The 27,842-nt window shown below is 38.3% G+C and overlaps 1 protein-coding gene across 1 annotated transcript; it reads left to right on the forward strand.

Moving 5' to 3' along the window:
* Positions 1-27,133, forward strand: LOC140238789 (aromatic-L-amino-acid decarboxylase-like). Its single transcript, XM_072318685.1, has 14 exons — positions 1-201; positions 2,511-2,624; positions 5,866-5,988; positions 9,728-9,862; positions 11,199-11,309; positions 11,911-11,943; positions 12,492-12,653; positions 14,250-14,317; positions 15,781-15,851; positions 17,215-17,234; positions 18,151-18,249; positions 23,495-23,596; positions 24,323-24,499; positions 26,607-27,133. Exons 1-14 carry the CDS (start codon positions 1-3, stop codon positions 27,099-27,101), a joined length of 1,911 nt encoding a protein of 636 aa, XP_072174786.1. The 3' UTR covers positions 27,102-27,133.
* The last annotated feature ends 709 nt before the right edge of the window (positions 27,134-27,842 follow it).

The following is a 27,842-nucleotide window of genomic DNA, read 5'->3' on the forward strand; positions in this document are numbered from 1 at the left end:
ATGGACGGCGAGCAATTCAAGCTCTGCTCTCAGGAGCTGTCCACTTACATCGTGAAGTACTTGGATAATATCAAGGATTATCGCGTCTTCCCGGATGTCACGCCGGGATACCTCCGGAAGATGCTCCCGGAGGAGGCTCCGGTGAAGGGGGAGGACTGGGAGGACGTTATGTCGGACGTACACTCCAAGATCATGCCTGGGGTGAGAATCTTTTAACTTCTTCTGTGCCAATGAGTCGAATGTACACAAATTTCACACTCTAATCTATGAGCAGGTAATATAATGTGGCACTCAGAGTGTTAATGGCCCCAGATATGCATGTGGATTCAACAGCAAGTACAGAAATGTTGGTGGTAAACATCAGTGAAGTTTGAGGAAAATCGGAGACCCATTCAAAAGTTATTAATTTTGAAAGTTTGGGATTTGGATAAGAAGACAACAATTCACGATGTCACAATAGATTAACAATTTAAAGAAAATACATGTTTAAAGAAAAAGTCTTTTATGATATTTCCATTTTTCCTAGCATCTTGAAAGAACACATGAGTTAGGGCCCTACCTGTTTCAGAAGGCAGTGGGAATAACATTTAAATACCTTAAACGATATCCAGTGACAAATTTTTATTCAAGCTCAAGAATCTCACAAGACTTTTCATAAGAAATCAAATTTCATGGAATCATTTCAGTATATTCCCTGCTGTGGCATCACGAATTGAATAAAAATTGACTAGATTAATACATAATAATCTACATAATTATTACTTATTATTAGTCCTATGATCCTTATAATATTTAATAAATTGATTACGCAAGATGTAGGACCCCATCTGTAGGGTTTCTCAGTCTGAAAGAGCTCATCATCACATGTGTGAATGTTTATATCGTCATTGAAAAGAAATTCAGCTCTTACCGTTTCAGGACTTCAAAACTGAATGTAATACAAATCTGTTTATACAAACCAGCATCAGAAATTATATATGCTGGATCTTATATTTTATAATAGTGGAAGAAGAATCATTCTCTTTTAGATTAAAGAATGGATGTCATTATTATAGATGTATAAAATCTCTGTCTTTCTTCTTAGAAAACCGCGAACAATTGCGAACTTCTTCTGCAGATGTGAAGTACAATGTACGATCAATTGTATTTCAATCACGACCATCGTTTCCTCCCCCCCCCCCCCCAAAAAAAAAGTATGTGTCTCGAGAATTGTGCTGTTCTGTTTGTGAATGATGTCTGTTAGCATTCATGCCCAAGCGAGGGGGGTACTTACTGGTACATGTCAAGGATTCGTACCCAGAGGTTAGGGCCGCTGCTTCTGGAAGACGCTGATAGGATGGATGTGGTGTGTGTATGGCGTGCTGATCCGATGATATACGTGCGTGACGGCCTGGTGACAACTTTGCTCTTGAGAGAATTGTTTGTTTTCCCTTCCTATACGGTGGTCGTCTGCCTCCTAGAATTCTCCTGCTCACCCTCCCATACCTTATTGTACAGCAAGAAGAGAAAAGAAAAAGTCCAATGCACTTTAAAGTTTTGATGCATTAAGTCATACCGAATTGGTTCCATTCAGCGCTATAGGCCTATTTAGAAAATAAAAAACCCATGATTTTAAAGGGAATCTTCAACTTGAGGAAAGTGATTAAATGTGCAATTTCTAACGAATAACACATATTATTAAGAGTGATAACATCTACCACCCTTTCTTCTGAAGGAGGTACGTCAAGTGCTCTTCCACTATGCTAAACAAAACTTTAAAAAGAAATCATAACTTTCTAAAAAAAATATATTACACTGAACTTCACTGGTATGTGTTTTCCCAATATTTCTACTTTCACTGAATTCATTTACAGTATGTTTGAGAGCGACATAACGTCGATCGACATACGTGGGGCCACTGGTCATTGTCTGCACTCGATCGCTCTCCCAGAAACTGCTCTGGGAAATGATACAGGCCTGCAATGTATTATGAATCGACCTTCACCACGTGTGCTGCATATTAATGCAGTTTGCTAGATGCATGATGGCAATAATATTAAACATACAGGCCTAATTTCCAAACACAGATTTCTATGAACTGTTGTTAAACTCTGGCAGATATACCGCTTTTGTTATTCTTGCAGGTTTTTTTTTTTTTCTTAATCGCAGAAAAAATATGATTCAAATCCAAGTGAGATACGGTTTTACGAAGAATATACAGCAGGGAGCCCATCATAAGTAGTGATACTGATTGTGACTTCTGGGACCCATTTCATAAAAAAAAAAAGTTGATATGATAACAACTCTTGCTGGAATGTCAATTGTCATGGCAACAACAAGAATCCAGCTTCTTGATTGGCTGTTGCTATTGGAAGTTGCCATTCCAGAAAGAGTTGTCTATCCTGACATCATTTATGAAATGGGGCCCTAGTCTTCCATGGGACCCGGTTCTTATTGCTTGCACCAGATAATGCCATCTTTGCTAACCTCCTTTTCCCCCGTCTTTTACCTCTCTATTCCGGCGTGCCCAGGTAACTCACTGGCAGCACCCACGCTTTCACGCCTACTTTCCCGCCGGGAATTCCTACCCGAGTATTCTGGCTGACATGCTCTCCGATGCCATCGGCTGCGTGGGTTTCTCCTGGGTAAGCAAAAGACACTGAAGAGTTTCAGACCTTTTCAAGAATTCGTTTGTTGACATGTTTAGAAACATGTTCAATACTGAAGTGATTCTTTTTTTTTTTTTCTGAGAGAGCACAGTTAGAGACGTCTTCTTTTTTATGTTTACTGTTGCTCTCCGTGAATAAAATCATGTGCTCGATCTGTATCATAGTGATCACCAAAAAAAAAAAGTAAGAAGCCTGGGATTTTAACCAAAAAGCCCAAGAGGAAATGAAAAAAAGGAAAGAAAAAGAGAGGTGAGGCATTAGGAATTTGATCAAACATCATCGTGTCACTGTCTTGACCTGGCTTCCACTCACTGGTAGCGCCACAGCTTGACATTAACGCAGGATCAAATTCCAGGATATAGGCCTATATTTCTTCTTATTTATTTGATGATAATAGTTAACACAAATGAAGAACGTGATCTTTGTTAAGGAGAGTAACAGTTTAAAAAAAAAAAAAAAGCTCTACGTTCAATATTTCTACTAATGGAGTATAATATATGTAAGTCTCGAAGCAAGGCAAATGTTGAATGAAGTGTTGTCTTTTTTACACATTGTTGGCAAGTCGTGGTTTCGCATCGTCTACTGCTTGATTCTGGGTTTTTGATTCTCGTTTGACAGACTTAACCTTTAAAGCACAGTTGAAGAAGTGTAACTTAAATGCAGTGTAGCTGACCTTGTTTTCACTTCCGCCACACTCTGGCAAGTAAGCGCTTCGAAAGATGCATGTTTGATTGATAGACCGCGGATTTAGTGGACAGCTGTTGACCCACTGATGTTGGTCGATGAAACGGATTACTTGAGTGTCTGAACACTCCTGGGCGAGGTGTCATGAACTCTTGACATGTTAAAAACGTGATTCAGAAACGTTATTACAAACGAGTAATATTTACAGTCCGAAACTTCTCAATGACGAACAAAGGTCACTCATTGCCAGTGATACTGAGTGTCAGTCTCAATGACGTCTAGTACAATCGAAAGAGAAATTTTAGGTAGTTCTGGAAGAGCGGAAGAGATATATGATAGATGAGAAAGAGGTACTTAAATGGATCATATAGTTTTGGTTGAGACCTAATTTCAGGTTTCTAACATTTTTGGTGAGATAATGAGAAACCTCTTATGAAATATGAAAGAGCACGTAATTCTTTGAGGAATTCAACATTTATTTGATGAAAATTGGTTTTGAAATGGTAGAGATATCCAAAAAAGAGCAATTCTAATAAAGTGTGGGACCCACACTTTATTACGATTACTTTGTTTTACTTTGTTTTTGGATGTTTCAGTCATTCCAAATCCGATTTTCAACAAACAAACTTTTAATTCCTTTTAAAATGGTATGCTCTGTACTATATCATAAGTATTTTCTTGGTATCTCGCAAAAAGTTACAAGCCCAATTCTCATCTCCACCAATACTGTACCATCCCTTTAAGAAGAATGTTTCTACTTTAAATATTTTGAGATACATGTTATACTGACAAAATCTTTGATATCGTGTAAATTATGAACATATGAACATTTCAGGGCTAAAAATAAAAGCTTTCCTATGCTTCAAAACAGTGAGAATCTATGAGTCATGTGATTAACCATAATCAGTATTTGTCGTATAGGCAGTATAGAGTTTAAGAATAAACAATGCATGCAATCAAATGTTCACCCACAGGATGTCACCTGTTCGTAAATGTAGCCTGAGTAAGGGGATAGAAGAGCTTGCTTCCAAAAGGCGCTAAATCCATTGAAAATGATGGATTTAGCGCCTTTTGGAAGCAAGCTCTTTATTGTATGCTGGAGTGCATACAAATTAAGCATATTTTTTTCGAAAATTTTATCATTGTCAAGCAGCTTATTCAACTAAAATTTGATATTGCTGGAATCGAGCCGCCACATTGCTCATTTACAAAGGAGGATATTAAGTTTGTTCAATAATATTTGAAGAGCTTGCTTCCAAAAGGCGCTAAATCCATCATTTTTCAATGGATTTAGCACCTTTAGGTTGAAAGCTCTTCATTTGTTGGAAGAGGTGACAGCATTGTAATAGTTCTTGTAAATGTTTTAAAGGATTCATGTTCTAAAGATCCGACAGGGGAAAGCAATATCAAAGTACAAGGAAAAACAAAATTTGAACACTTCCACACCGTCACATGAGTCTCCATCATGCAGTATGTTTTCTGCGCGCGAGCTATCTCTTGCTGCTATTTTCCTCTGTTTTCATCGTTCTACTTCATCCTGCCATATCTATGTACCAAATCATGAAGTCTATGGAGGGACTCTACTTTATTAGTATTATCAGTAGGACCAGTTCTACACGGCCACGAAGAAAACGATTCCAACCGTAAGGCCGACACCTGTAGCTCCCCTCCGTATTATTATTATGCCAGTGACCATGAAGGGTGGGAGTACGACATCCCTTGCCCAAGGGAACGGTAATAGGGGACCTCAAGGTTGAGAGCCCAAGGTATCCATCAGTTATCCATAGCAGGCTCATCTGTGTATATGTGAAAATCACAACTGACCTATGTATGATGCAACAGACTTGAGGCGCGGTCAGACTGGCAGAAGATCGAGAAGTTTAAGATCGCGATCTTTAAGATCTCGAAGTTTTGCCAGTGTGACCGCAAACTTCCTGCGAAACTTCCCGCGAAACTTCTCAATCTGTTTGCGGGCGGTGTCTCCGAAGCGCGAGGTCATTGTCATGTACAGATGTGCATTGTTACGTTACAATCACTAGCCATCGGACGGCGCACTCTTTCTTGCGCGCGTACCAATGGCCCAAACTTCGCGATCTTAAAGGGGAAGGCTAGTAAGTGATCAGTGGGAATCAGTGAACATGCTTGGAGATGATTGTTCCAATCCTTATGGGATTCATTCAAGAGTTCATTGTATATCTATTGTTGTGTGAAAATAATTTGCTTCAGAAAGGCCTCATATTCAAGTAATGTGCAAATTAATGCTCCGTCACTGACCAGGGACGCTAACCTGGAAGCATTAAACTGCACATTACTTGAATATGAGACCATTTTGAAGCAAATCATTTTCACACAACAATAGATATACAATGAACTCTTGAATGAATCCCATAAGGATTGGAACAATCATCTCCCAGCATGTCCACTGATTCCCACTGATCACTTACTAGCCTTCCCCTTTAAACTTCTCGATCTTTTGCCAGTCTGACCGCGCCTGTGGTGTCACTTCTGTCATTTCTTGCCTTCCACCTTGCAGGCCGCGAGCCCCGTATGCACAGAGCTGGAGACGATAATGATTGACTGGCTTGGACGGATGCTCAACCTACCGAAGCACCTGCTACCTTTCACCGACAATGGTCGTGGGGGAGGCGTGATACAGGTGGGTCAAAAGTCTGGATGTTACCATTTCACTTTCTTCACTTTGCTTCCTTCCGTTTGACTGATGGTGATTCATTGTGGGTGCCGTTCGTTATTCCGAAGGTTCGTTATTCCGACGGTTCGTTATTTCGAAGGTTCGTTAATCTGAAACACACAAATTCCCTATACCTAGAGGTTAGTTAATCCGAAAATGAAAAGGGGTTCGTTAATCCGAACAAATGTGGCGTTATTCCGAAGGTTCGTTAATCCGAAAATGAAATAGGGTTCGCAATTCCGAAGGCTCGTTTATCCGAAAATAAAAGAAGTAGGCCTAAAGAATGAAAGAAGCAAAGAGCCTTCGGAATAACGAAACTTCGGAATAACGAACTATAACCATTCATGACTTGTCATGATATTACATGAGCTGAATCGTTTTGTTTTTTTTCCCACAAGACCTCTACATCTGCAACACATCTTTTGGAATTTTGCACTAGAAAAACGTGTGCCAAAATATTGCAATGGGATATAATAGTATTTCCTGAATCCCTACAGTATCTTTTTGATAGATGTATTTCAAACAAAATAACTGCAGGATTCTGTCGGAAACAATTAGATTCCACACAAGGGAAATGCAGATCATTCGATATGTCAGAGGCAAGCCACGAGTGCCCTCCAGCTTGACTTCTCCCATTATCCTGTCACTTTATCCTCTTAATGTAAAGGATGACGAAAGCACGTTGCTCGATTAATTCTTCTTTTTTTTTTTTTCAATCACATGCTTTATGGTTACAGTTCGTTATTCGCAAAGTTCGTAGTTGCGAAAATGAAACGAGCTTCGTTATTCCGAAGGTTTGTTAATCCGAAAATCAAGTAAGTCTCGTTTTTTCCGAAGGTTCGTTTTTATGCACTATTATTTTTTTTCTTGATCATCGGACAAGATCGCTTCCCCGCAATATCCCTCTCGACCCAGGTGCATCACCGGGTACCTGCATGGCTGGCAGTGCTCTGGTAATGATAATGGCAGGGTCTTCAGGGACAGTATAGACACTAACCTTATCATATTTGTTATTATTAGTATCATTATTATTGTTGTGTGTGTGTGTGTGTGTGTGTGTGTGTGTGTGTGTGTGTGTGAGTGAGTGAGTGAGTGTGAGTGTGTGTGTGTGTGTGTGTGTGAGTGTGAGTGTGTGTGTGTGTGTGTGTGTGTGTGACGCCAGTCTGCATCCTTTCATGCCTTTCCCACGTACAATGAAAGCATAAAAATGATACAATGATCGTTCACCCCCCCCAAAAAAAAAAAAAAAACCAACAACAACAACAACAAGATTCTAAGCCCTGACCCATCTTTTTATGGCATATTTGTTGTTGAAAGATTTAGTTTTCAATTACGTCGTCTGGCCTGCAGTTTGAGCCTTGTGTGACCACTGCTTCTGTCTAGTATTCCTTGTTTTAGAGTCTGCAAACGAAGTAATGTTAAAAGTTAAAAACAACCACCTCCGAACACTATACTCCTTTTAGAGATGATTTGTCGGAGCATAATGTATAGCAGTACATTGTAATGCTAGATTTTCAACTTTTGTATTACTGGGTGTGTAAAACTTCGTAATCATCATGGTGAATCAAAAGTAAGAATGAGGAGGGATGTTGGGAATTTTCGACAATCCATTGTTCGAAACTTAACGGGGAAATCAGTGCACTGACGCAAAATGCCAGGCAGCCCTCATAATACATCAAGTTCTCCGAAAAGTCTTCGTTTTGCACTCATGTGCAATGATAGCATGAAAGCATGAATATCAAAGGTCCTGTTTACCTTTGGGAGCAGCGATTTAAAAGATGGTTCAAGATATCACTTTTGATACATATGTGTAGGTCAGTTGTATCACAAAACATATTACCGTATTTTTTTTTTTTTTTTGCAATAAAGCCTAAGATATAAAGAGATATCACTATTTGTCTCATTAAAACACAACTGCAGACGGTTTAGTCTGGGAATATTTTTATTATAACTATTGTTCAAATTTTGTATAATTATTTAGAAATATATACTGGTTCAAATTTTTACGTTGGTTGTTTTCTATCCCTAACTCACATTTTAGAACTTTTTTAAATCACTAATGCTGGGTTTTTGTTTCATCTGCAAATGGTAAATTATGCCTTTAAAGATTATAAAGATGTGGGGAGACGTTGACAGGGCCATCATTATATTCATGAATTTTTAAGGTCCTTCCATGTTGTCCTGATATAGACGCGGCTCGTTTGCGTTCAAAAATATACTGGGGTAACATTTTGTTGTTGTTGTTGTTGTTGTTCGAATTTCATCCCGGGGCATGACGTTTAGGCGATAAACCTCATCATGTTCAAGTATATGACACTATACCAAATCAAAGATATATTGAGGCAGTGGGTAAGAAAAATCTTAGAAACTAATATTTAAAAAAAAATGGTTTGGTAAGAGTTTCGAAATGACTGAACGTCTACAACGCATGCAGCGTATCAGAGACCACGTAACTGATTACTATGTCTTGAGCTTTATGTGTATGATATTGATATTTCGACGAAGTAGTGATGCTGCTCGTTATAATACAGAAACAACTATATTCATATGTCCTTACAACTTGTTGTCCGAAGTCTTGTTGGTGACTTTTCTGTCTTCTCCGGCATACGAATTTGGAGCTTACTCCAATTACTCTGATTCTTCACCCGGCTGAAGATGGATTTCATGGGACATTAACGAAACATATGCTTGCCATTTTTCCACGATATTTTACTTTCTGGTCACGCAAGGGCAAGATGCGAATCTTGCGCAAACATATCTTTTTTTTTTTCTCATGAAGGGCATTGCCAAAAAAAAACACCAACAACAAAAAAAAAACAGGGAATAGAAATATCACGTGAACATCACGAGTGAACCTCCATTTGTGCCATAAACTTAAGAAACGCAAACAATCTGGAAGGGTTTACAGTGCTCTACTTTCGACTCGTAAATTTGAGTTTTTGGATGCAATGGCATCAATGACACAGTAGGGTCAATGCTTAACCGATTTTCCTTGTAATAAAAACACCCTAACCGATGAGAATTTTCAGTGTAAATTAAATATTTTTCATTGCCATGACATCTCAAGATTGATTTTAAAGCATTTACAAACACCCACCTCAAATCATTGAAATCAAGGCTATTTACCCATTCGGGAAGACAGACTTTAAAGTAGACCATTAAAAGGAATTTGGTAGCAATAGAACTTGCAATATGGGAATTTCATTGTGTAATGAAGGTATTATGTCATGTATCAAGAAAAACAAATGTTTTACTACTTCATATTCGCTATTCAAAAGTCGGTCATAGCAGGGAGGTTTGTCCTATACTATAGCAGCGTTCGGAAAGACCCCGCTGAACGGTCCGCCTAAAGGCTCGTATCGGATGACGTCACGCACTGGATGTGTAGTCACCGAGTGTCTATGTGTTCCATAGGTTTGATACAGAGAAGACCAGGGTTTTGTTTGAATTATGTCTTCACAGCCTGACAAATTCAATATTTCAGTCTCTGGGTACATTTCTTCCACATCGATATAGGTCATACCATTAGCAGTTAAACCTCTTAAAGGGATCGTATAGTTTTGGTTGAGACCTAACCTCGGGTTTCTAACATTTTGGGGTGAGATTATGAAAAACCTCTTATGAAATATGAAAGAGCATGTAATTCCGAAAGAAATTCAACGTTTAATTGATGAAAATTGGTTTTAAAATCTCTCTATCTCCACAGGGTTCGGCTAGCGAGTGTACCCTCGTTACCATGTTGGCCGCCAGAACAGCGGCACTGCGTAAGCTCAAGGAAAAACACCCGGATGTTGAAGACGGCGTACTGCTGACAAAACTGGTTGCCTACTGTTCAAATCTGGTGAGCTGTCGAGGATCGTTCTGTTGAAATACTAGTAGACTGTCTATACTTTTATAAAACAAATGAAAATTACAACCCGGTTCGTCGTCTGTTATATCGATATAATAAAGGGTATATGAGGGTATCACTACATTACGGTAAAACCATGTAAATACCATACATTCTCCTTTTGTTTTTGTTTTTTTCGAAAGGCCATCAAATGTAATCATAAACTGATTATCACGAAGTGCCAATACATTTTACTCTTCTATTTTTGTTCTCCGAGAGAACTTGACATTACAACCTTGGACAGTGTGTACAATGCTATGGAATTTTCATTTCCAATCGACATTCAAAGCACACATGGGATCACTGTTACTATGTGACAAGGATCTTTCGTAATAGTAAGTTTGCATTGTTTTGAGTATTTTGGTGATATTGAAGATCATCACAACAATGAATTTCTAGGATTAATTGATCTGATCATTAGGAGGAAAAGAAAATTCTTAGATTTGTATAAAAATCAATCTAAAACGAGTTTACAATTGGTGTGGCTGCTGTTCTATGTGGAGGTGCCAAATTGTTGTAACACTCGAGTGGCCGAGTGATTTGCGAGCTTTACAGGTTAAAAGTTTAAACTGGGCTTGCTCTTTTTCCCATACAATTCATTCATATGTTCTGTACCTATGGTGATGCAAAAGCATGGGGGAGGGGTGTTGATGTATCTTTAAAACATTATAGAGACGGCATTGATAAGAAATATAAGATGCTAGCTAGGCACCGCGTACTTAGTTCAGATTATGTCCACAGGTGCGCTCCAACAGTAAGTATATTTAGGTCTAATTTTACAGGCTTTAATCCTGAAATTGTAATTCTGAAAACAACGATGTATTGAGCTGTGGATGACAAGGAATATCACCCTCTTACTAAAGAATTCACTCAGCCTTCTGTTGATGATGATGATAATGATAATAGTAATAATAATAATAATAATAATAATAATAATAATAATGATAATAGAAAATTTTATATAGCGCTTACTAGACTTGCAGAATTAAATGCGCTTCACGCACAAATCAAATTAAACTATAATACAAAATATACGAATTGAAATCACAATATACGTTATAACATATAAACCTACAATAATCATTTCACATGAACGTAACAGCTCAAGAGTTGTCATTGTATATGACATAAATATATAGATAAATTCATTAATAAAGAAACCCTGACAAATGTGTAAGTATAAAGAGCGTTGACTTGTAATGTTGCGAGAGATGAAAACTATGAGCTGAATGATCGATTACAAAACTACAGTGTTGTACATTTTACGTTTTTGTTTTCCTCCAATCAGGCTCATTCCTCGGTGGAAAAGGCGGGAATCATATCGTTTGTAAAAACCCACCAGCTTCCGACAGACGACCAGTACTCCTTGCGGGGGACGACACTTCTGGAGGCAATCCAGGTATGAGTTTGTTTCCTATTTTGTGACCCAGACTAGATACTTCGTGTCATCTGTTTCAAATTTGAATTGGCACGAATTGCGAGAAATTGCAAGGGTTTCTTTGTTATTCCTTACGATAAAAACTGAACTTTCGAGTTATTTTGCTCAATGGTACAGGAACATACATGTTATTCATTGTACTCAACTCATTTTTCAGCCACTTGATGCTAATTGTCTATTTTATCTGTAATACACGAATAAATGAAATAAAATGAAATGAAATGAAATCAAATGAAATCAAATCAAATAACATAATGTTCTCAAGTTGGCTTGCTCTCCTCTTGGTTTAACCTTGATTTCTATAGCAATACAGAATCACTGGCGTATTTTACAGTGGGTTAGCCGTGTCGATTTTTACTTCAATTCGTTTAAATTCATGTAAAAGACATGCAACGTTTTGAAATTCGAAATTCTCTACTCAACTTGACGGAAATTACTTTTTGTAACTTTCGGATTTACCAAATGCTATTTCCGAAGATTATATATTTTTTTTTAACCCTGATAAGTCTTATCACACGGTGTACCTTAAATTACCTTTATTTCCACTTTTGTCTGTTTATAGCTTGATGAAGAAAGAGGACTGATACCGTTTTATGTAAGTATATCCTGCAGGCTAAGTTTCATATCGTATTTTAGACTTTAACCTGTACCTTTATTCAATAAGTTATCACCCGCGCATAATCCTGCAATAAGATTCCTTTGGCTGTGATAGATTACCTTTTACACAAATTCCGTGATAATGATGTAAGACATGTGAAAAGTGGTTTGGTCGGACTCTTAAATAGGTCAAGTGTCTGACATGACATTGTGATATTATAGTGGAATCTTTCATTCCTTATCGGCTTGATGAAGCTGGAAATGTGAAATTGAAGTCCTGGATACCAGCTGGTGTCGGATTAGATTTCTGAGACGCAGATCTATGATTCGAGTAGTTCTCTGTTAACACCGATCTGTTGGCACTTTGTAATAGAGTTGGAAACGAACGGAAAGTACCAATAGGAAGTTGCTTCTAAACCGGTTAGTCTGAGAAATTTGGAAATACGTGCAAAATCGGAAAAACGCCGACGCCTTGCGTTTAGTCTCCGTGCCAGGTCGTTCTCACGTATCATACCGATTTCATGTACTGCGCATGTAATCCCTCAGGTCTGTGGCACACTCGGAACGACTGGGTGTTGCGCCTCGGACGCTATCGATGAATTGGGCGAAATATGCCGAGAGCGTGGACTGTGGTTTCATGTCGACGGAGCATATGGCGGGAATGCTCTCATATGTCCCGAATTCAGCTACCTGCTCACCGGATTCGAGGTAGGAGATGATGAAGGACGTGCAGGAACACACGTTCACATGCATATGTTCTATATATTATACGTTTCATTTTCTCACCAACTAAAGATATTTGAGATTGAAATATGCTAAAGAACAGAAAAATAATAAAGATATATAATGTTGTTACATAATAATTATCTTCACAGATATGTCTTGTTATGTAACGAATGCAGTATTACTGAAACGACTTAATTTTCTATATTTGATGGCATTGTATTGTATTGTTAAAAGAAAAACTGTATGACACTTATCTGTTTCTGCATTCAAACTCTGCATGTAATATTTCTGTTCTACATATATATGTGTGTATGTAACATAACTATACTGCATAATATATGATATCACATTTGTGTAGTGCTTTTCTTATCTGACAGATATCTCAATGGAAAAGGTGATGCATATGACGTCAATCGTTTGAAAATACATGTTCAAACCCGTAGAAAGTTGTTAAAGGGACTGTACAGTACTGGGTGAGGTGGGGATTCATGTTTTGAACATTCCTAAGTGAGATAATGAGAAACCTCCTATGAAATATGAAAGAGCATGTAATTTTAAGAAGGATTCAACGTTTATTTGATGAAAATTGGTTTTCAAATGGCTGAGATATCAACAAAAAAAAGTGCTAATAATAAAAGGCAACATGCCACAACTTCAGTTATTGGGATCTCTTTGTTTCACCTTGTGTTTGGATATCTCAGCCATTTCAAAACCGATTTTCATCGAATAAACTTTTGATACCCCTTAGAACTACATGCTCTTTGACATCTCATAGAGTGGTTTCTGAATATCTCGCAAAACGTTAAAAGCTAAATCCTCACCTCGACCAGAACTGTACACACCCTTTAAACTCAGACATGTTGAGAATATTCGAAGCCTTTGAGAATGAAAAGTTGGAGCATGTCGTTTTAAAAAATATCAATACATGCTGGGAGTTATTAGGTGATGAAACGAAAAAAAAAAAAGATTAAGACGAACAAGATGGACAGAGAAAACATGTTAGCACATAAATCGTTTTTACTTCTTTTAGGGGTTTAAATGTTTCATGCAAGCGTACATACATGAGACTTTTATAGTTTGCACAAGCCATCTGTGCATGGTTGTAAATTTGTGTGTATGACATGGGAAGCAATACTTATCCATCTGCTCCAGAATGACTGTGGAGAGTCCAATCACCAATGTCATTTGTATGAGAATAGTGATTTAGCTGGTGACTGTATGAGAAAGGATTTGTAGGGCCTATCCACTCTCTCTCTCACTTGTTCTTACCTCCTCCTCCTCCTCCTCCTCCTCTCTCTCTCTCCTCTCTGTTTCTCTCTTTTTGTGTGTCTCTATCTCCCTGTATATATGTGTATAATATATAAATAAATATATATATATGTGTGTGTATATATATATATATATATATATATATAATTAGATACGTATATATGCAATAACTATGATATGCATATTATTATTATTATGTAGGAGGCTACATGTTTGTTATCATCCTTTATGTGCGCGTGCTTGAATAATGTGTCTATCCACCAGCCAGGTTTTGTTTTATGAACTCATCTTTTGCAATTCCCCCCTCAGTACGTCGATTCTTTCAACTTCAACCCGAACAAGTGGATGCTCGTCAACTTCGATTGCTCCGTCATGTGGTAGGTAAAATACGCCACATTCTCGTCCCACAAACATTCCGCCGTCGGTGTTCGAATCACCTGTAAACACACTATGACCCCTGAGTGGTCGTTTCAATGATGATTTACTGCCTCACGTCCCCTCTCATTGAGTCTAACCGTTTGAAGAAGAAGAAGAAAATATTCATAAACAAAAAAATATGCCGTGGCATACCGAAGGAAGTGAAATATGTCGCTGATCTTCTACATGTATTTTTTTTTTCGCACATAACTTACAGTCAAACGACTTAATGGCGTTGCAACTCATAGTGCTTTGGACGTCAGTTTTTTGTGGTTGAAATGAAAATGTTTGATTCTGTCTTTCCGTGAAATGCGGACACGATGCCGTCTGGCACATTTAATGTCTGTTTCGCGTGCCGCTCGTTAGTTTCATCTTGCCTGAAATTCCAATCGTTCAGACGACTATTCATTCCATGTAAGATCAGTGTTCTAATTCCATGACCCCATAACAAGGCCAGTGCTTGTATTCCCACAGCCCGTTTGCGACGTTTCCGGGTCTCGTTCTCTTTACGTGTCTTTGAAACTGTCACAATATAGGGCCTACATCACTTTGTATAGTCTTTTATACTACATGTAATACTATGCCTAAATACGTGTGCCCTTGTATGTCACTCCACCTTGTTTCGCTGTATGGTAACAACATTATGCCCGCTGTTTTCAAAAACAGAAGTAATTATAGCGAAACAACATGCAACAAAATATGGACGAAAAAATGTATAATATTGTATTCTTGTTTGAGGGAGTATGTGTGTGCCAACTTAGTTTGAATTATTTCGTCATGTGAAATGTTCCCTGTAAATGTAAATCTATACATATGAAGAGTTTTATCTCAAATCAAGCTATAAACTTCAAGAATATTTCTCGTTATGTTACAGCAATAGAATGATTTTGAACAAATAGTTTTATACTACGTACATGTAGGCCTATGTTAATATATTTTTGTACTACACTGATTTTTTTTTATCGTATCGGAAAGTATGCGTTATTGGAAATAAAGTTTGATTTATATATGCTTTCAAATTGCAGGGCTTAATACCAATGACCTTCTGATATTTCTGTATAGGCCTAAGCATTATAGATCCTACTATACTACTTCTTTGGCGGTTGTTGGTTTTTTTTTTTCGGAAAGAACTTTTACAAGAACGCAACATGCTTAACCCCTATCGTTCTGTTTTCATTAAAAAGAAAAAAAAATACTTGTGACCCTTTCGCAAGTAACATTCTTGGCGTGATACACCAATTTTGGTATAACATGTTTCAAGTCGACCGATAATAGACAAATGAGGCTTCACTAAAAATCATCCTTTTTTATATCAATCTTAAAAATACAAACAGCAGTCAGTTGACACCTTCAAAAGTGCATTGCATATTATTTCTCTTTCCGAAATGATTGCACTGTTATTTAACCATTTTGTTGCTTTCAGGGTTCGGGAAAAAACTGCGTTAACAAGTACCTTCAACGTCAACCCGCTGTATCTTCAACACGAGAATGACGGTAAGGCAATTAAAAGAAATTGAATTAATTAGTCAATGTTCTTTTTCCAAGTACTAGGTGTTACAAAAAACATTTCCCACTTTTGATGCTTAATAGTTCGAAAACTATATATCAGATAAAACTGTCATTGATACGAGTAAAAGCTGAATAGTGTACAATTTAGTTGGAAGTGATTTGAATATGAAAACCTACGTCAGTTTCATGAAATTCACGATTAATTTCAAGTTAGGTTCCAAATTTTGGTCAAATTTTAACCCTCTGTACAAAACTTGAACTTTTCACACAGGAACTAATGATGTGTATGTGAGTGTGTACTTACAATGACCCTGAACAATGGACATGGATATACCACCTCTTCAGAGCTCTGCTCCAAGGCACATGAATGCTTTATTAATTATTCATGATGGATTGCCCTGTGCACTGCTAGTCTAAATTCATGACAAAGGGTGAAATTCATGCACATAAAAAAAGTAAGCACATGTTTCCATGTGCTTCCATACACCACATTTCAGAATGAATAAAGACTAGCTGTGAAAGTGAAATTCATCATGAATAAATAATGGGCATTCCAATTCTGGTCATTGTCCAGAATCATTGTCTGGGTGTCAATTTACTACATACTCCCATACACACCAATTGACTTCTGTGCAAAGTTGAAGTTTTGTACAGAGGGTTGAAAATAGAGCAAAATCTGAAACTTAACTGAAAAATCAATGCTTAATTTAATGAAACTGAATCATGCTTTCATTTTAAAATTGCCTCCAACAAAATTGTACACTATTCAGCTATTGCTCATATCAATGTCGGTGTTATCTGATGTATAGTTTTTGAACTATTAAGGATCAAAATTTTGAAATGTTTTTTGTAACACCTAGTATAAAAGAAGCAGTCAGAATACTGAAGAGTATCATAATTATATACTTATACTCTCTATAGTTTGATGTATGCACAAGTATAATTCGGGAGGGGTTTTGCAAAAGCACAAGTATTACTCGGATTTTTTTTTCCCCCAGAGAACTATATTTGTGGTCTTATTTTCGCAGGTGGACATGTTGTTGAATTATAGCGTTGATTTGTGTATGTGTGTGTGTGTGTGTACGTGTGTGTGTGTGTGTGTTTGTTCGCGTGGTTTACATGTTTATTTTAAGAGAGGCACATAGTTTATGGGCTATCTAGTCGGCAACATTTTCTTAAGGTCAAAGTGTACGCTTTTCAGTCTACTCTATTTAGAGGATCCATTATATTAAACGTTTCAGAAAAAAAAAAGATCATGCTTTCTGTCCTCGCATGTGACACATGGGTAATAAATAATGTTAGGTCCCGTAATGTTTGCTCTGTTTTGGCTTTTGTCTATTACATCCAGATGCTGCAATTGACTACAGGGTAAGTAGAAAAAGACATATTATGTTACTGATAGCAATGATCTGTCTATTGTTTGCTTTCACATACAGTATTGAGAGTACTATAACAATGGGAATGTAATGTATGTGTAGCTATATTTAAGCTGGAGTCAATTAAATGCTATTACAATTTGAGCTTCGCCTCGCTGTCACCAAGAACTCCGTCCTCCATAGTAAATTATAGGGCATCTTCTGGATAATGTAGTGTTCCCGTGGGAATTCATTTATCGTGATACGATGTATTCAGGTTGGTGTTATGATTTCGCCCTTCAAACTTGCTTTTGGTCGTAAACCGAACGAGTCAAAATTGAAACCATGGTCATGGATTAACTTTAATACCAAAAGCTGTTTACGATACATAACTGCTGTGGCATAGTGACCGGCAAATTGTTTCGTCATATCGGAAGTCCTCTGCAGGTTTTTCATAATCTCTGTAGAAAGTTTATTTCCACATGCTATTTATAATGGTGAACTTTTCATCCTGAAACTGATGCTTGCATTCTGTCTAACGTATAACTCAATTGCTGCCATATTGTTTTGTTACAATGATGAATTATCATATCTCGACAAATTTCTGACACACTACACACACTTGTACATGATGTAGTTAAAATTATTAAAGGCATCATCATCACATAATATGACAATCAAGAGAGGAGTGATCAGATCAAGCAACCAATGAGTTTATTCCATTCTAGTCTAACAACTCATGTTCCACAAAATTGCTGAATTCACAAGTTCCTGATGTTAAACTATATTGACTTTTTTCTGACACACTAACATCATGATAGTGAATAAAGTGGTAGACAAGTCAAAAAACAAAACAAGACAAAACAAAACAAAACAAAACACGAGTTTTAAGCTATAGGCCTAATATGTTTATTTTTTTTCTCCGTCAGCACTGGACAATACCGCTCAGTAGGAGGTTCCGAGCTCTGAAGCTCTGGTTCGTCATCCGAACCTACGGGGTAGAAGGACTGCAAAAATACATCAGAAATGTAAGTATATACTCGTAACATAATTGTTGGAAGCCACTAAACTATGATTGGTATTTTGCAAGTAATATATCTTTTCTATCAAATTTAGAAAACATTAATCCTGATCTGAGATATACCATTTTATGTAATTGTTACCCCACTCCGGCGGGGGTGGACGGATACGTAGGTAAACTGAAAGAAAGGAAGAATGACGTCCAGTCACAATGAATGCGGGAATGAATGTGTGTTTTAATATTCTCAGTATAAATCATACCGAGTTTCAATGATCATATTAATAGCAATCAAAATAATTATCAATCACTCCTTCTTATCAACACAATGTGAATGACACATGCAAATATGCTGATATGAATACCTAATTCTTCATCAGTATAATTGATAATTTACCTTGCTCAATATGCTTGATTTATACCTCAAAAAGTCTCTAAAATCAAAGGTTAATTATAACACTTACTCATAACAATCAATTCTATTTTTCCTTCGCAGTAAGCATAATTAACTGTAACATTCTCCTTTAATAAAAGCAATCCAACTCAACCTTAAACCAGTCATTTAATATATTAATGATTTAATCCAATAAATGCAACTACAGTTAAACTCGCCTAAGTCGACATCGCATATGTCGAATAATCGCGTAAGTCGATGATTTTAAAAAGTCCCGATTTTTCCCCATTGACTTACGTGTATTAATTCACTCACAAGTCGAATTTTGTAAGTCGAATACTCGCCTATGTCGATGAAATTCCAAGAACGCTTTCACGGAAAAACCATTGAATTCACTGTGCCTAAGTCGAATAAGATTTTATTGTGTAATAAATCACTGTCATTATTCATTATTTATTACTCATTATTACTTTGTTTGTCAGATGAGTTTGAGGTGACAAAAAATGATCTAAAGTATCAAAATTCAAAGCGATCGCATGAACTCTTTGAACTCTCTTCGTGTTTGGAGGTCCGCTGGTACAGCCCTGTCAGCTGTCGCGCTACATACGTACAGCGACTGGGCTGTGTATTGCTCCACTCGCAGTAAGGCGTTCGTACAGTACACATGCGTTCATTTACATGTACAGTATTGAGCTTGCAGTGTAGTTTGGGCATTTGCAGTGCCGTGCAGTGGAGTGGTATGGACGAAGCTGCTGAGTTTTCAAAGCGGAAAGTAGGGGGAAAGTTACGGGCACGGGTAAATCAGAATTGCACCTCTACACGCATTTCAAGCAACGGTATGGTAAACTGGAATCAATCACTGCTCAAATATCGTTCATATTCACTTCCCCAAGGTTTAACAAGGGTGTAAAGTAATCGGACCTCTGCCAATACTAATGCACTGTCCATGCAAAGTTAGCCGCGGCCCTGCCGGGCAACCCGTGCTGCGGCACACCGCTCCAGCTCTCGGCTCCAGAGTAGACAACATACATGTACATTGTATGTACGTGTGGTGTAACTGTAAGTCGATTTTTTTCGACTTACGCACAAGTCGAAAATCGCCTAAGTCGATGTGTTTTGCTCAGTCCCGAGAAGATCGACTTATGCGAGTTTAACTGTACATATCCTTTGATTATTCTCTGCTTGTATCAATGAATTGAAATGCAAATGATTAAATAAACCTAAACCTGGAATGCATTCACTTCTTTGGCAAGTATTGTTTTAAAAGCAACAAGGAAAACTAGTCATCTTAGTACATTGCAAACAAATCTAATTTCTTTAGTTTTCCTTTGTTTCTCTAAAAGCCAGGTTTTCTCTCTCTTTCCTGCTCGTTTTCTGTATTTTTCTCCTCTGATATTACACAAAACGCTTCTGTAAAATCTTTTACAATATAAACTTTAACAACATTTGAGATGATCCCTGCCGTCAGGCAAAAGCGAAAGTATTTCGGGAATTTCACGACAGTCGCTCTGAGGACCAAACTTTGGGGACGATCCCTGAATGATTCCCTTTTAATTTCTTTATAAAAAGTGAGGAACTGGCCAAAAGTGAGGAACTGAGGAGCTGGGAAATTGAGAGAGGTACTGACCACAACTATAAACACACCGTCCAGAGAGCTAGTGGTCAGCGCTCTGGCCGATAAGGCGTGGAGGTTGCTGTGAGTCATCCAAACTGTGTTCACACTGGACCTCCATCTCTACATCTACACTCTAAATATGTACACTATATTACTTCTCGCTGTTTCCACTTTGTACAATATGACAATGTAACTCTGTTAACACTGTATCCAATATCCATATACTCACAACCTGTACACTTGTTTAGGCATTTGGGTTTCCACTCAGAAATGAAATACACTTGTAACTATCAGTGACTTTGCAGTCATTCCCAAGATAGCCTAAAAGTCAATGGACTCTGGTGCCGCGCACCACCTAGCAGAGTGTTTACACTGACTGCTCTACTCATCCTTCTACACTGGATTGCACAGACTATGGCTTGTTCTCACTCACACTGGCAGTACTTAATCCGAAACTAAATCAGCTTAAGTAGTAATTATACATTTTTCATAATGAAAGCGGTTAAATCACTACAGAAATAAAATGACACAAACACTCATATTCATATAATCACTAGCACATCATAATCAAGCAGTCACATCCGGCATTAAACAATAATAAGTAACTATTCAATAACTTCACTGAGAACACCATTTGTGATCTAAATTCCTCTTTTCCTGGAGGAGGAACTCTGCAATTCAACTACAAAACAATAAATATCACAGAATTTACCCAAAATAAAAGGAATGATTTAGGATAATTTATTAAACAGGAATAAAAGACAAATTTCTTACCTGAAAGAAAGGAAGAATGACGTCCAGTCACAATGAATGCGGGAATGAATGTGTGGAGCTCAAAACCACATCCATCGGGACGGAGTCAGTTTTCTCAGAATTTGAAGAGACTGGGTAAATTCCACTCTGATTTCAGGGGTGGGTGAAATAGACTTGTGAGGGTAAATTTCCCTATTTATACCTCTGACTGATGTGCATTATTGTTATCAAATGTTTTCAAACAAATTTTGTAGGGGGGGGGGTAAACTTACTACGTTTGTCATATTCACTGTTTGGGATGCTCATTTCTGGGTTGCCACATAATAACCACTTTCTGCTTGGTTGTTTTCAACTACTCTTCAAATCAACAAATTAATCCTGTTTTGAAATATGTGTGTTTCCAAGGTGATTGCAGAACATTGCTGGATTGTGAACTGGCTTATTCACGACAAGTGTTACTGTCAACATGTTACTGTCAACACAGAGCGTGTGCGTTATACGAATAGGCTGCCTTGAGTCCGATCCGCATGTTCAGTCAGTGCTGGGTAATATTTCTAATTAACATGAGTGGCGTAACCTGACGCTGGATCATATTGGGTCGTATCCGTTTCGTCCTTCATCTAACGCCGACTATAGCTAGATGTCTGGCTGGTTGGATTCGTAATGTATCACATGCACATATACACACACACACCGTGTGACAGCCAAAACAAATAAACAAACAAACAAAAAGCAAAAATGTAGCAAACAACCGACAATATAATTTGCAGAGGGATGAATGTCCTTTCGTCAGCTACGAGAGGAACCACAACACCTCCTCGATTTCCTTTACCGTCAAAAAAAGAAAAAAGTACGATGTCCATAACGCAGAACAGATGTCATTTATGTCTATAACCCTTGAAGCAACAAAGTTTAGCCAGAAATTTCCCCGTAATATATCGACAAATCCGATCAAATCGGGATTGTCGGAGCACTTGTAGCAAAGTTTTTCTGCCCCGGTCAGTCTGGTCTCTGGAGAAAACGCGAAGACTTTAGACCGCCCTGTAGATGAAAACAGAAACAGGAACAGAAGATACTCACCAAGTGAAATAATCACTTGTCACAAACAGATTCCTGTGGAAGAAAAAACCCAAGCAGTGGCACGTTCAGTTTGTTTCCCTTTCCACTCTCTAAAAGGAGTTGGGTATTGGAGGTGAGATAACGGATAGGAGAGGGAAGGGAAGGGGGGGGGGGGCGGGGTTGGTAGAGCGTCGAGGGTGTCATGCATTTTGCAGAGAGTATGATGTCACGGGTGGCATCACTTTTGCTGTGTACTCTTTCCGGCATGTCGAGTGAGTGCGTCCTTTGCCCGAACTGAATGTTTAGATTATACTGTTATTGGACGGTAGGGCTCTTTGACCAACAAAATTGCTTTGATACCTGTACATTCCGATTTCTTTTTTCTTTTTCTTTTTTTTTTTGGGGGGGGGGGGGGCAGCGGCGATGGGTAGGGGGTATATATAGGGTTGTTTTTTGGAGTTGGGGAATTCACGTATAATATAGCATACAGCGAGACACTGTTGTTGTTTTTTTAAGAAGAGAGAGAGAGAAAAAAAATCTCTGCAACTGACATGACTGATTGACAAATTATTTCGACGTAGATAAGTACGGAATTGATCAGTGTTTTAGTAGTAGCCATGATAAAAGAAATCAAGGGAGTACATACTCGAGCAGGATTAGAACCTACGACCTCCTGATCTCCGGACAGGCGCCATCTCCACTAAACCACCGAGCTTCCACCCGACAGCAAGTGTTGGTTCTAATCCTTATGGCATGCAGCGGGTACAGACTTTTCTTTAAAGCAACAACATTACGTTGCTGACTAGGGAGAAAGGAGACTGGACGTAAACAACCAACTAATTACTTTACCAATTCCTTCTTTGTTGTTGTTGTTGTTATTGTTGTTACTATTGTTGTAATTGTTATTGGTGCTGTTAATCTTATCATTGTTCGATGGGAGTGAAGGGAAGCCAGGGACAGATGGGACTTGTTAAAGACGCTCACGGATGTTAGTTAAGAGCCCATGTCAACATTTTGTGCGGTCACGGATCCGTATTGTCACAAGAATTTTGTAGACGTGCCGAAAGCAATGTTGCTCGAGAAACGTCATCCCGAATTGGGAAGTCCCGGAATTTCTGGAAAGGGACTAGCAAGGTCATATTATGCGAACATGACCCTGATGAACAGGAGTGGATGACCGTCGGGTCATTTTCGGGCCTTCGATCCGCCATTTACGATGCAAACATAGGAGATAGACAGCTCTCTCATTTCACTGAATTGCCCATTTAAGTTAGATGACTAAAATGTGATTTAAATTGCCCCTTTAAGATGGATGACTATTTAAAATGGGATTTAAATTGTAGAATGTACCATCTCTCCTTGATTATATAGTTGTTAAATACACAATGGTTGTTAATTTCCGGTATCCATATTTTGCTTTTCTTGTCCTAACAGCATGTCAAGCAAGCGAAAAACTTTGAGTCGCTGGTGTGGAACGACAACCGTTTCGAAGTCCTGGGCGAGGTCACCATGGGTCTCGTTTGCTTCCGGCTCAAGGTAGGACTGTTGACATACAACAATCACTCCCCTGCCTCCATTTCCCCTATAAGTTTTTTTTTTTTCTTTTTTTTTTTAATTGGCTCAAAATACATCATTTTCATAGCATTAACCTTTCCATCGAAACTTCTTTCCACTATAATTAAAGCAAAAGAAGAAATTATCCATTAGATAGTGTTTTCATATCTTTTTATGGTATTTACTGCAGTGACTATTATCATAATGATATCATTGATGAAGATGGTTGCGGTGACAACGAAATTGATTGTCAATACTCCAATCATTTTTATAATGTATATGTATATTTTTGTCGTCAATATCAGTAGCATACTTTGATAAGTACTGTCTTCGTTATTGCGTTATTGTAATTCCAGGTGTCTTAACAGTAGGCCTACTGTTTTCTTTTTTATTCTTTGATATTTTTCATCGTTTTGCAAAATGCCTGTTAAATCCGCTTCGGCTCGGTTTAGCACTTACTTCGAGTTGGAAAGAAAACTTCATGGCAGAAAAATCTTTGTGTGGGTCAACTGTAATCTAAAATGACAAAAAAAAAAAGAAGAAGAAATCTTCTCAGTTTCACAATGGCCAGCATTTAAAACAATGCATGACATCGCAGCTAATAATATACCATGAACTCATGCACATAGTTTACGACATGGATTACCTCGTACCAGAGTGAAGGACTGGGTCGTTGTTTCATTAAAATCGTGCGTCTATGATCCGCAGGGCGAGAACAGCCTGACGGAAAGACTGCTGAAGAACATCAACGATTCGGGCAAACTGCACATGATTCCATCCTCCCTCAACGGCAAATACGTCATCAGGTTCGCCATCTGCCACCAGAGGGCGTGCGAGGAGGACATCAACTACGCGTGGGACGTCATCAAGGAGATGGCCGATGAGGTACATTTCATTTCATTTGCATATCCATTTTCAAAAGATATCCATGTATATTACAAATGACGAAATGATAGTACATGTACTTTCTATGTAACATGATACATGTACCATATCAATAAACACATCCTTTTTAGTAGAAAACTGGAAATGAGAATGGAGGGGCAGCTATTATCACTGACCTTTTCAACACCACCACCATGGAAATTCAAAGAACGTTGTAATGTATACAATAAGGTTGCCAATGGTAATGGTTGTGGAAAACGATTATAGAAATTAGCAGGTCAAAAATCTCTACCCATTTTCTCTACGTAAATGAAATTGAGATTAAACAAATATCTTTGTAAGGTACAAGCTGCATAGAATATGAATATTCAATGTGATGGAGTGATTGTCAGGCATTAAGGTTAAAGCTTTGTGAATTGGTGGAGTGTCTCCTATGTCCCCCAATCATGAGGTGAGACTGAGAAAAACAATTTGTTGATATAATCGATTAAGCCTAAACGGCGTCGACTTAATGCAGCCTCGATACAGTACTAGTATTAACGTTTATAAGCGATATTTCATGCCATAAACAATTCAGTATCGTGGAATAATTGTTTAATTCAATGGACTGAGTTAAATATAAACAAAGCGTTACAGTTACAACTCGAGTACAAGGAAAGACTTCACAGAAGCAACAGAAAAAAAAGAAGAAAAAAAAAGCATGATTTGCCAATGATCTATTCATTAGATTTTAATATGTCATTCTGCTCACAATAATCAGTGCACAATGGAAGACCGGGATCGTATACAACCGAGCATCTGCCAAGAAGTAGCTCTCTTCCCTTTTCAGGGGATGCAGTTATCTTGCATTGTGGCTCCGTCGAAGTGTTTGTAAGGTTTAAACCTCTGGTATATTAGCGTCATCATTATCATAATAGCGCTACTTTTCTTTGCCCGCAACGAAGGAGATACTGAGCATGCATGCTTCGTGCTGGGATATTATTTACATTTTTTTCTACACAATTTACAAGTTGCGCTTGCGATATCATCCTCGCCAGTGATCACAACATACAAGTCACTCGGCATTCTATCATCGCATTCACATAAAATTTCTGCAGATGGTTTTAGGTTGAGGTACATTCATCTGTTCCGTCACACATTCTGTTCATTAATTGTTTCTGACACAGTACTTCTTTCGACTGGTTTCAGCATTTCATTTTATTTGTCAACTATATATCAGATATCATCTCCGTTATCACCTTCATTGGGTTGTCATACTCATTATTCATGTGGCATCTTATCATACAGTCGTCCTCTCAAGATCAGACGCTCACTCATCAAGAGTCCTGGGTCCCGTTGCATAAAACTTTTTTAGCAACCTTAGAAAATTCTGGTTGGGATTTGCCCAACCTGAATTTTTTAAGGTTGCTAATCTAAGAATGTAAAATCCGTTGCATAAAAACTCTGGTTGGGAGCTTCCAACCGGAATTTTGTGATTTCAACCGGAAAAAAATCCGGTTGGAGTTTTATGCAACGGGCCCCTGAATAAGAACTTGGGCCGCTGTGCTACACTTCCCTTGTTTTTGTTTTTTTATTTTATTATGTCAAGCTAAAGGAGAAGAACATAATTAGACATATCATTAGGCCTATCATTAGGTCTGTAGAACAAAAGAATAATTTCAATTGCAAGTATTCTTGATGGGAAACTGACAAATCGTTGCTTTCATCATTTTTTTTTTCATTTAAACTTATAAAACAGCTAAACAAAGAGTATAAGAGTTAGCAGGGACGATTGGGTAACAGTGACCACTAGAAATGCCCATGCTTTGAAGAATTTCTTACATTTTTGCTCATAATAAGGTCATGATTAATATAATTCATGCCCCATTATTAAATGGGGTATAAATTTCTATCAGCTGATCAGCTAGACTGAGCTGGCACAAATGACAGCAAATTCTTCAAAAAGAAAAATACATTGTAATACTAAGGAAAGCCCGTCATTTTAGAAGACGGATAAATCAGAAGATAGAAAAATGAAACTGTGTAAGAAACTGCAGTCACCGCTTGATGTTATTATGATTATGACTCATGAACATAACATTCCATTATTATTCACCCTTTCATACAGGTCTGTATGGCGTCCACCCGTACTAGACAGCGGCGCCCATCGGTGCTAGACAACAAAATCACCGCCTTTATGCACACTACCAGCTCACAATATGCCGAAATGATGCGCGAAGTGCCTGAACCGGGTTCGACGTCCGAAAGCAGTGGAGCCAGCACGGATAACGACGACGAGGAAGAGGAGGACGAACGCGTGAATGATAAGGAAGAGCTGAACGAAAAGATCGCCGATCTGCGCAGTCGTTTCGCCGACGCCGTCAGCAACGGGCTCGGCGCGCACGAGCCTGTGAGCAACGGACGTAGTGGGCGCACTGTGAGCGAGACCTCGACCCACCATCGCCGATCACGAAAACAGGCCGTCTTCCAGAGGCCTATCGCATACGAAATCGACGCCTTCGGTAAGCTCAAGGAGAGTTTCCGAGTGCAAAGGTTTAGCTTCGACAACGGTGAGCGAAGAAACAACAACCGGCTGTACAATCGGAGGATGACGATTTTCTGAGAACAGTAAACGTCGTCATCGTATACAGTCATCGCGCCCCAAAATCCCCTGCCATCAATATGATCATCAACATGACGGTTTTCCATAGCAACTTTTGAGCTGCAGCTCGGTGGGCACACTCTCCGGCCCAGTTTTCGTCTTTTACATTTCACGGTTATCTTCGTGTGTTTGACGTGAGGTTAGTGCGGATTACTATCCTAAGACGAGAATTAAGCCAAGAAATGATGTAGCCTTATTTTGTGTCTATATTAGGTTACGCCAGAATATTAGAATACAAATGTATTTTCAACTACTCGCGAGCAGCATTCAGCTGTTGCTTTTGGTCGTATTCATCTGTCTGTTTATGTAAATTATGACATAACGACAACAAAAACTACTTCACATAAATCACAGTGTGTGTTTCCTCTCGTCAAGTCGCATTTCTCCGTAATCCCCTTCAAATTCATGCCCCCTCTCTTTACCTTCTTTCATACGTGTATTCATCTTATCACTGGATTCAGTGGCTAGTATTGATAATGATTCACAGCCAGTTGTTCACGGGCGATGTTTATCCACGGCATCCAGCGAAAGTCGTTGATTTACCGCTGTTTTCCATCCGAACTTCCACAGGGTACTTGCATCATTCCAAGTCAGTTGGGATTATAGCTGGAGTTATCATACAGTTTTGGGGGAATTTTATGGTCAGGGGTCTCTTTCTACCTATACACTCGCCTCCCGGGTAGAACGATCGATCATAAATCT

Source organism: Diadema setosum, chromosome 15, assembly GCF_964275005.1.
Source record: "Diadema setosum chromosome 15, eeDiaSeto1, whole genome shotgun sequence".
Classification (NCBI taxonomy): domain Eukaryota; kingdom Metazoa; phylum Echinodermata; class Echinoidea; order Diadematoida; family Diadematidae; genus Diadema; species Diadema setosum.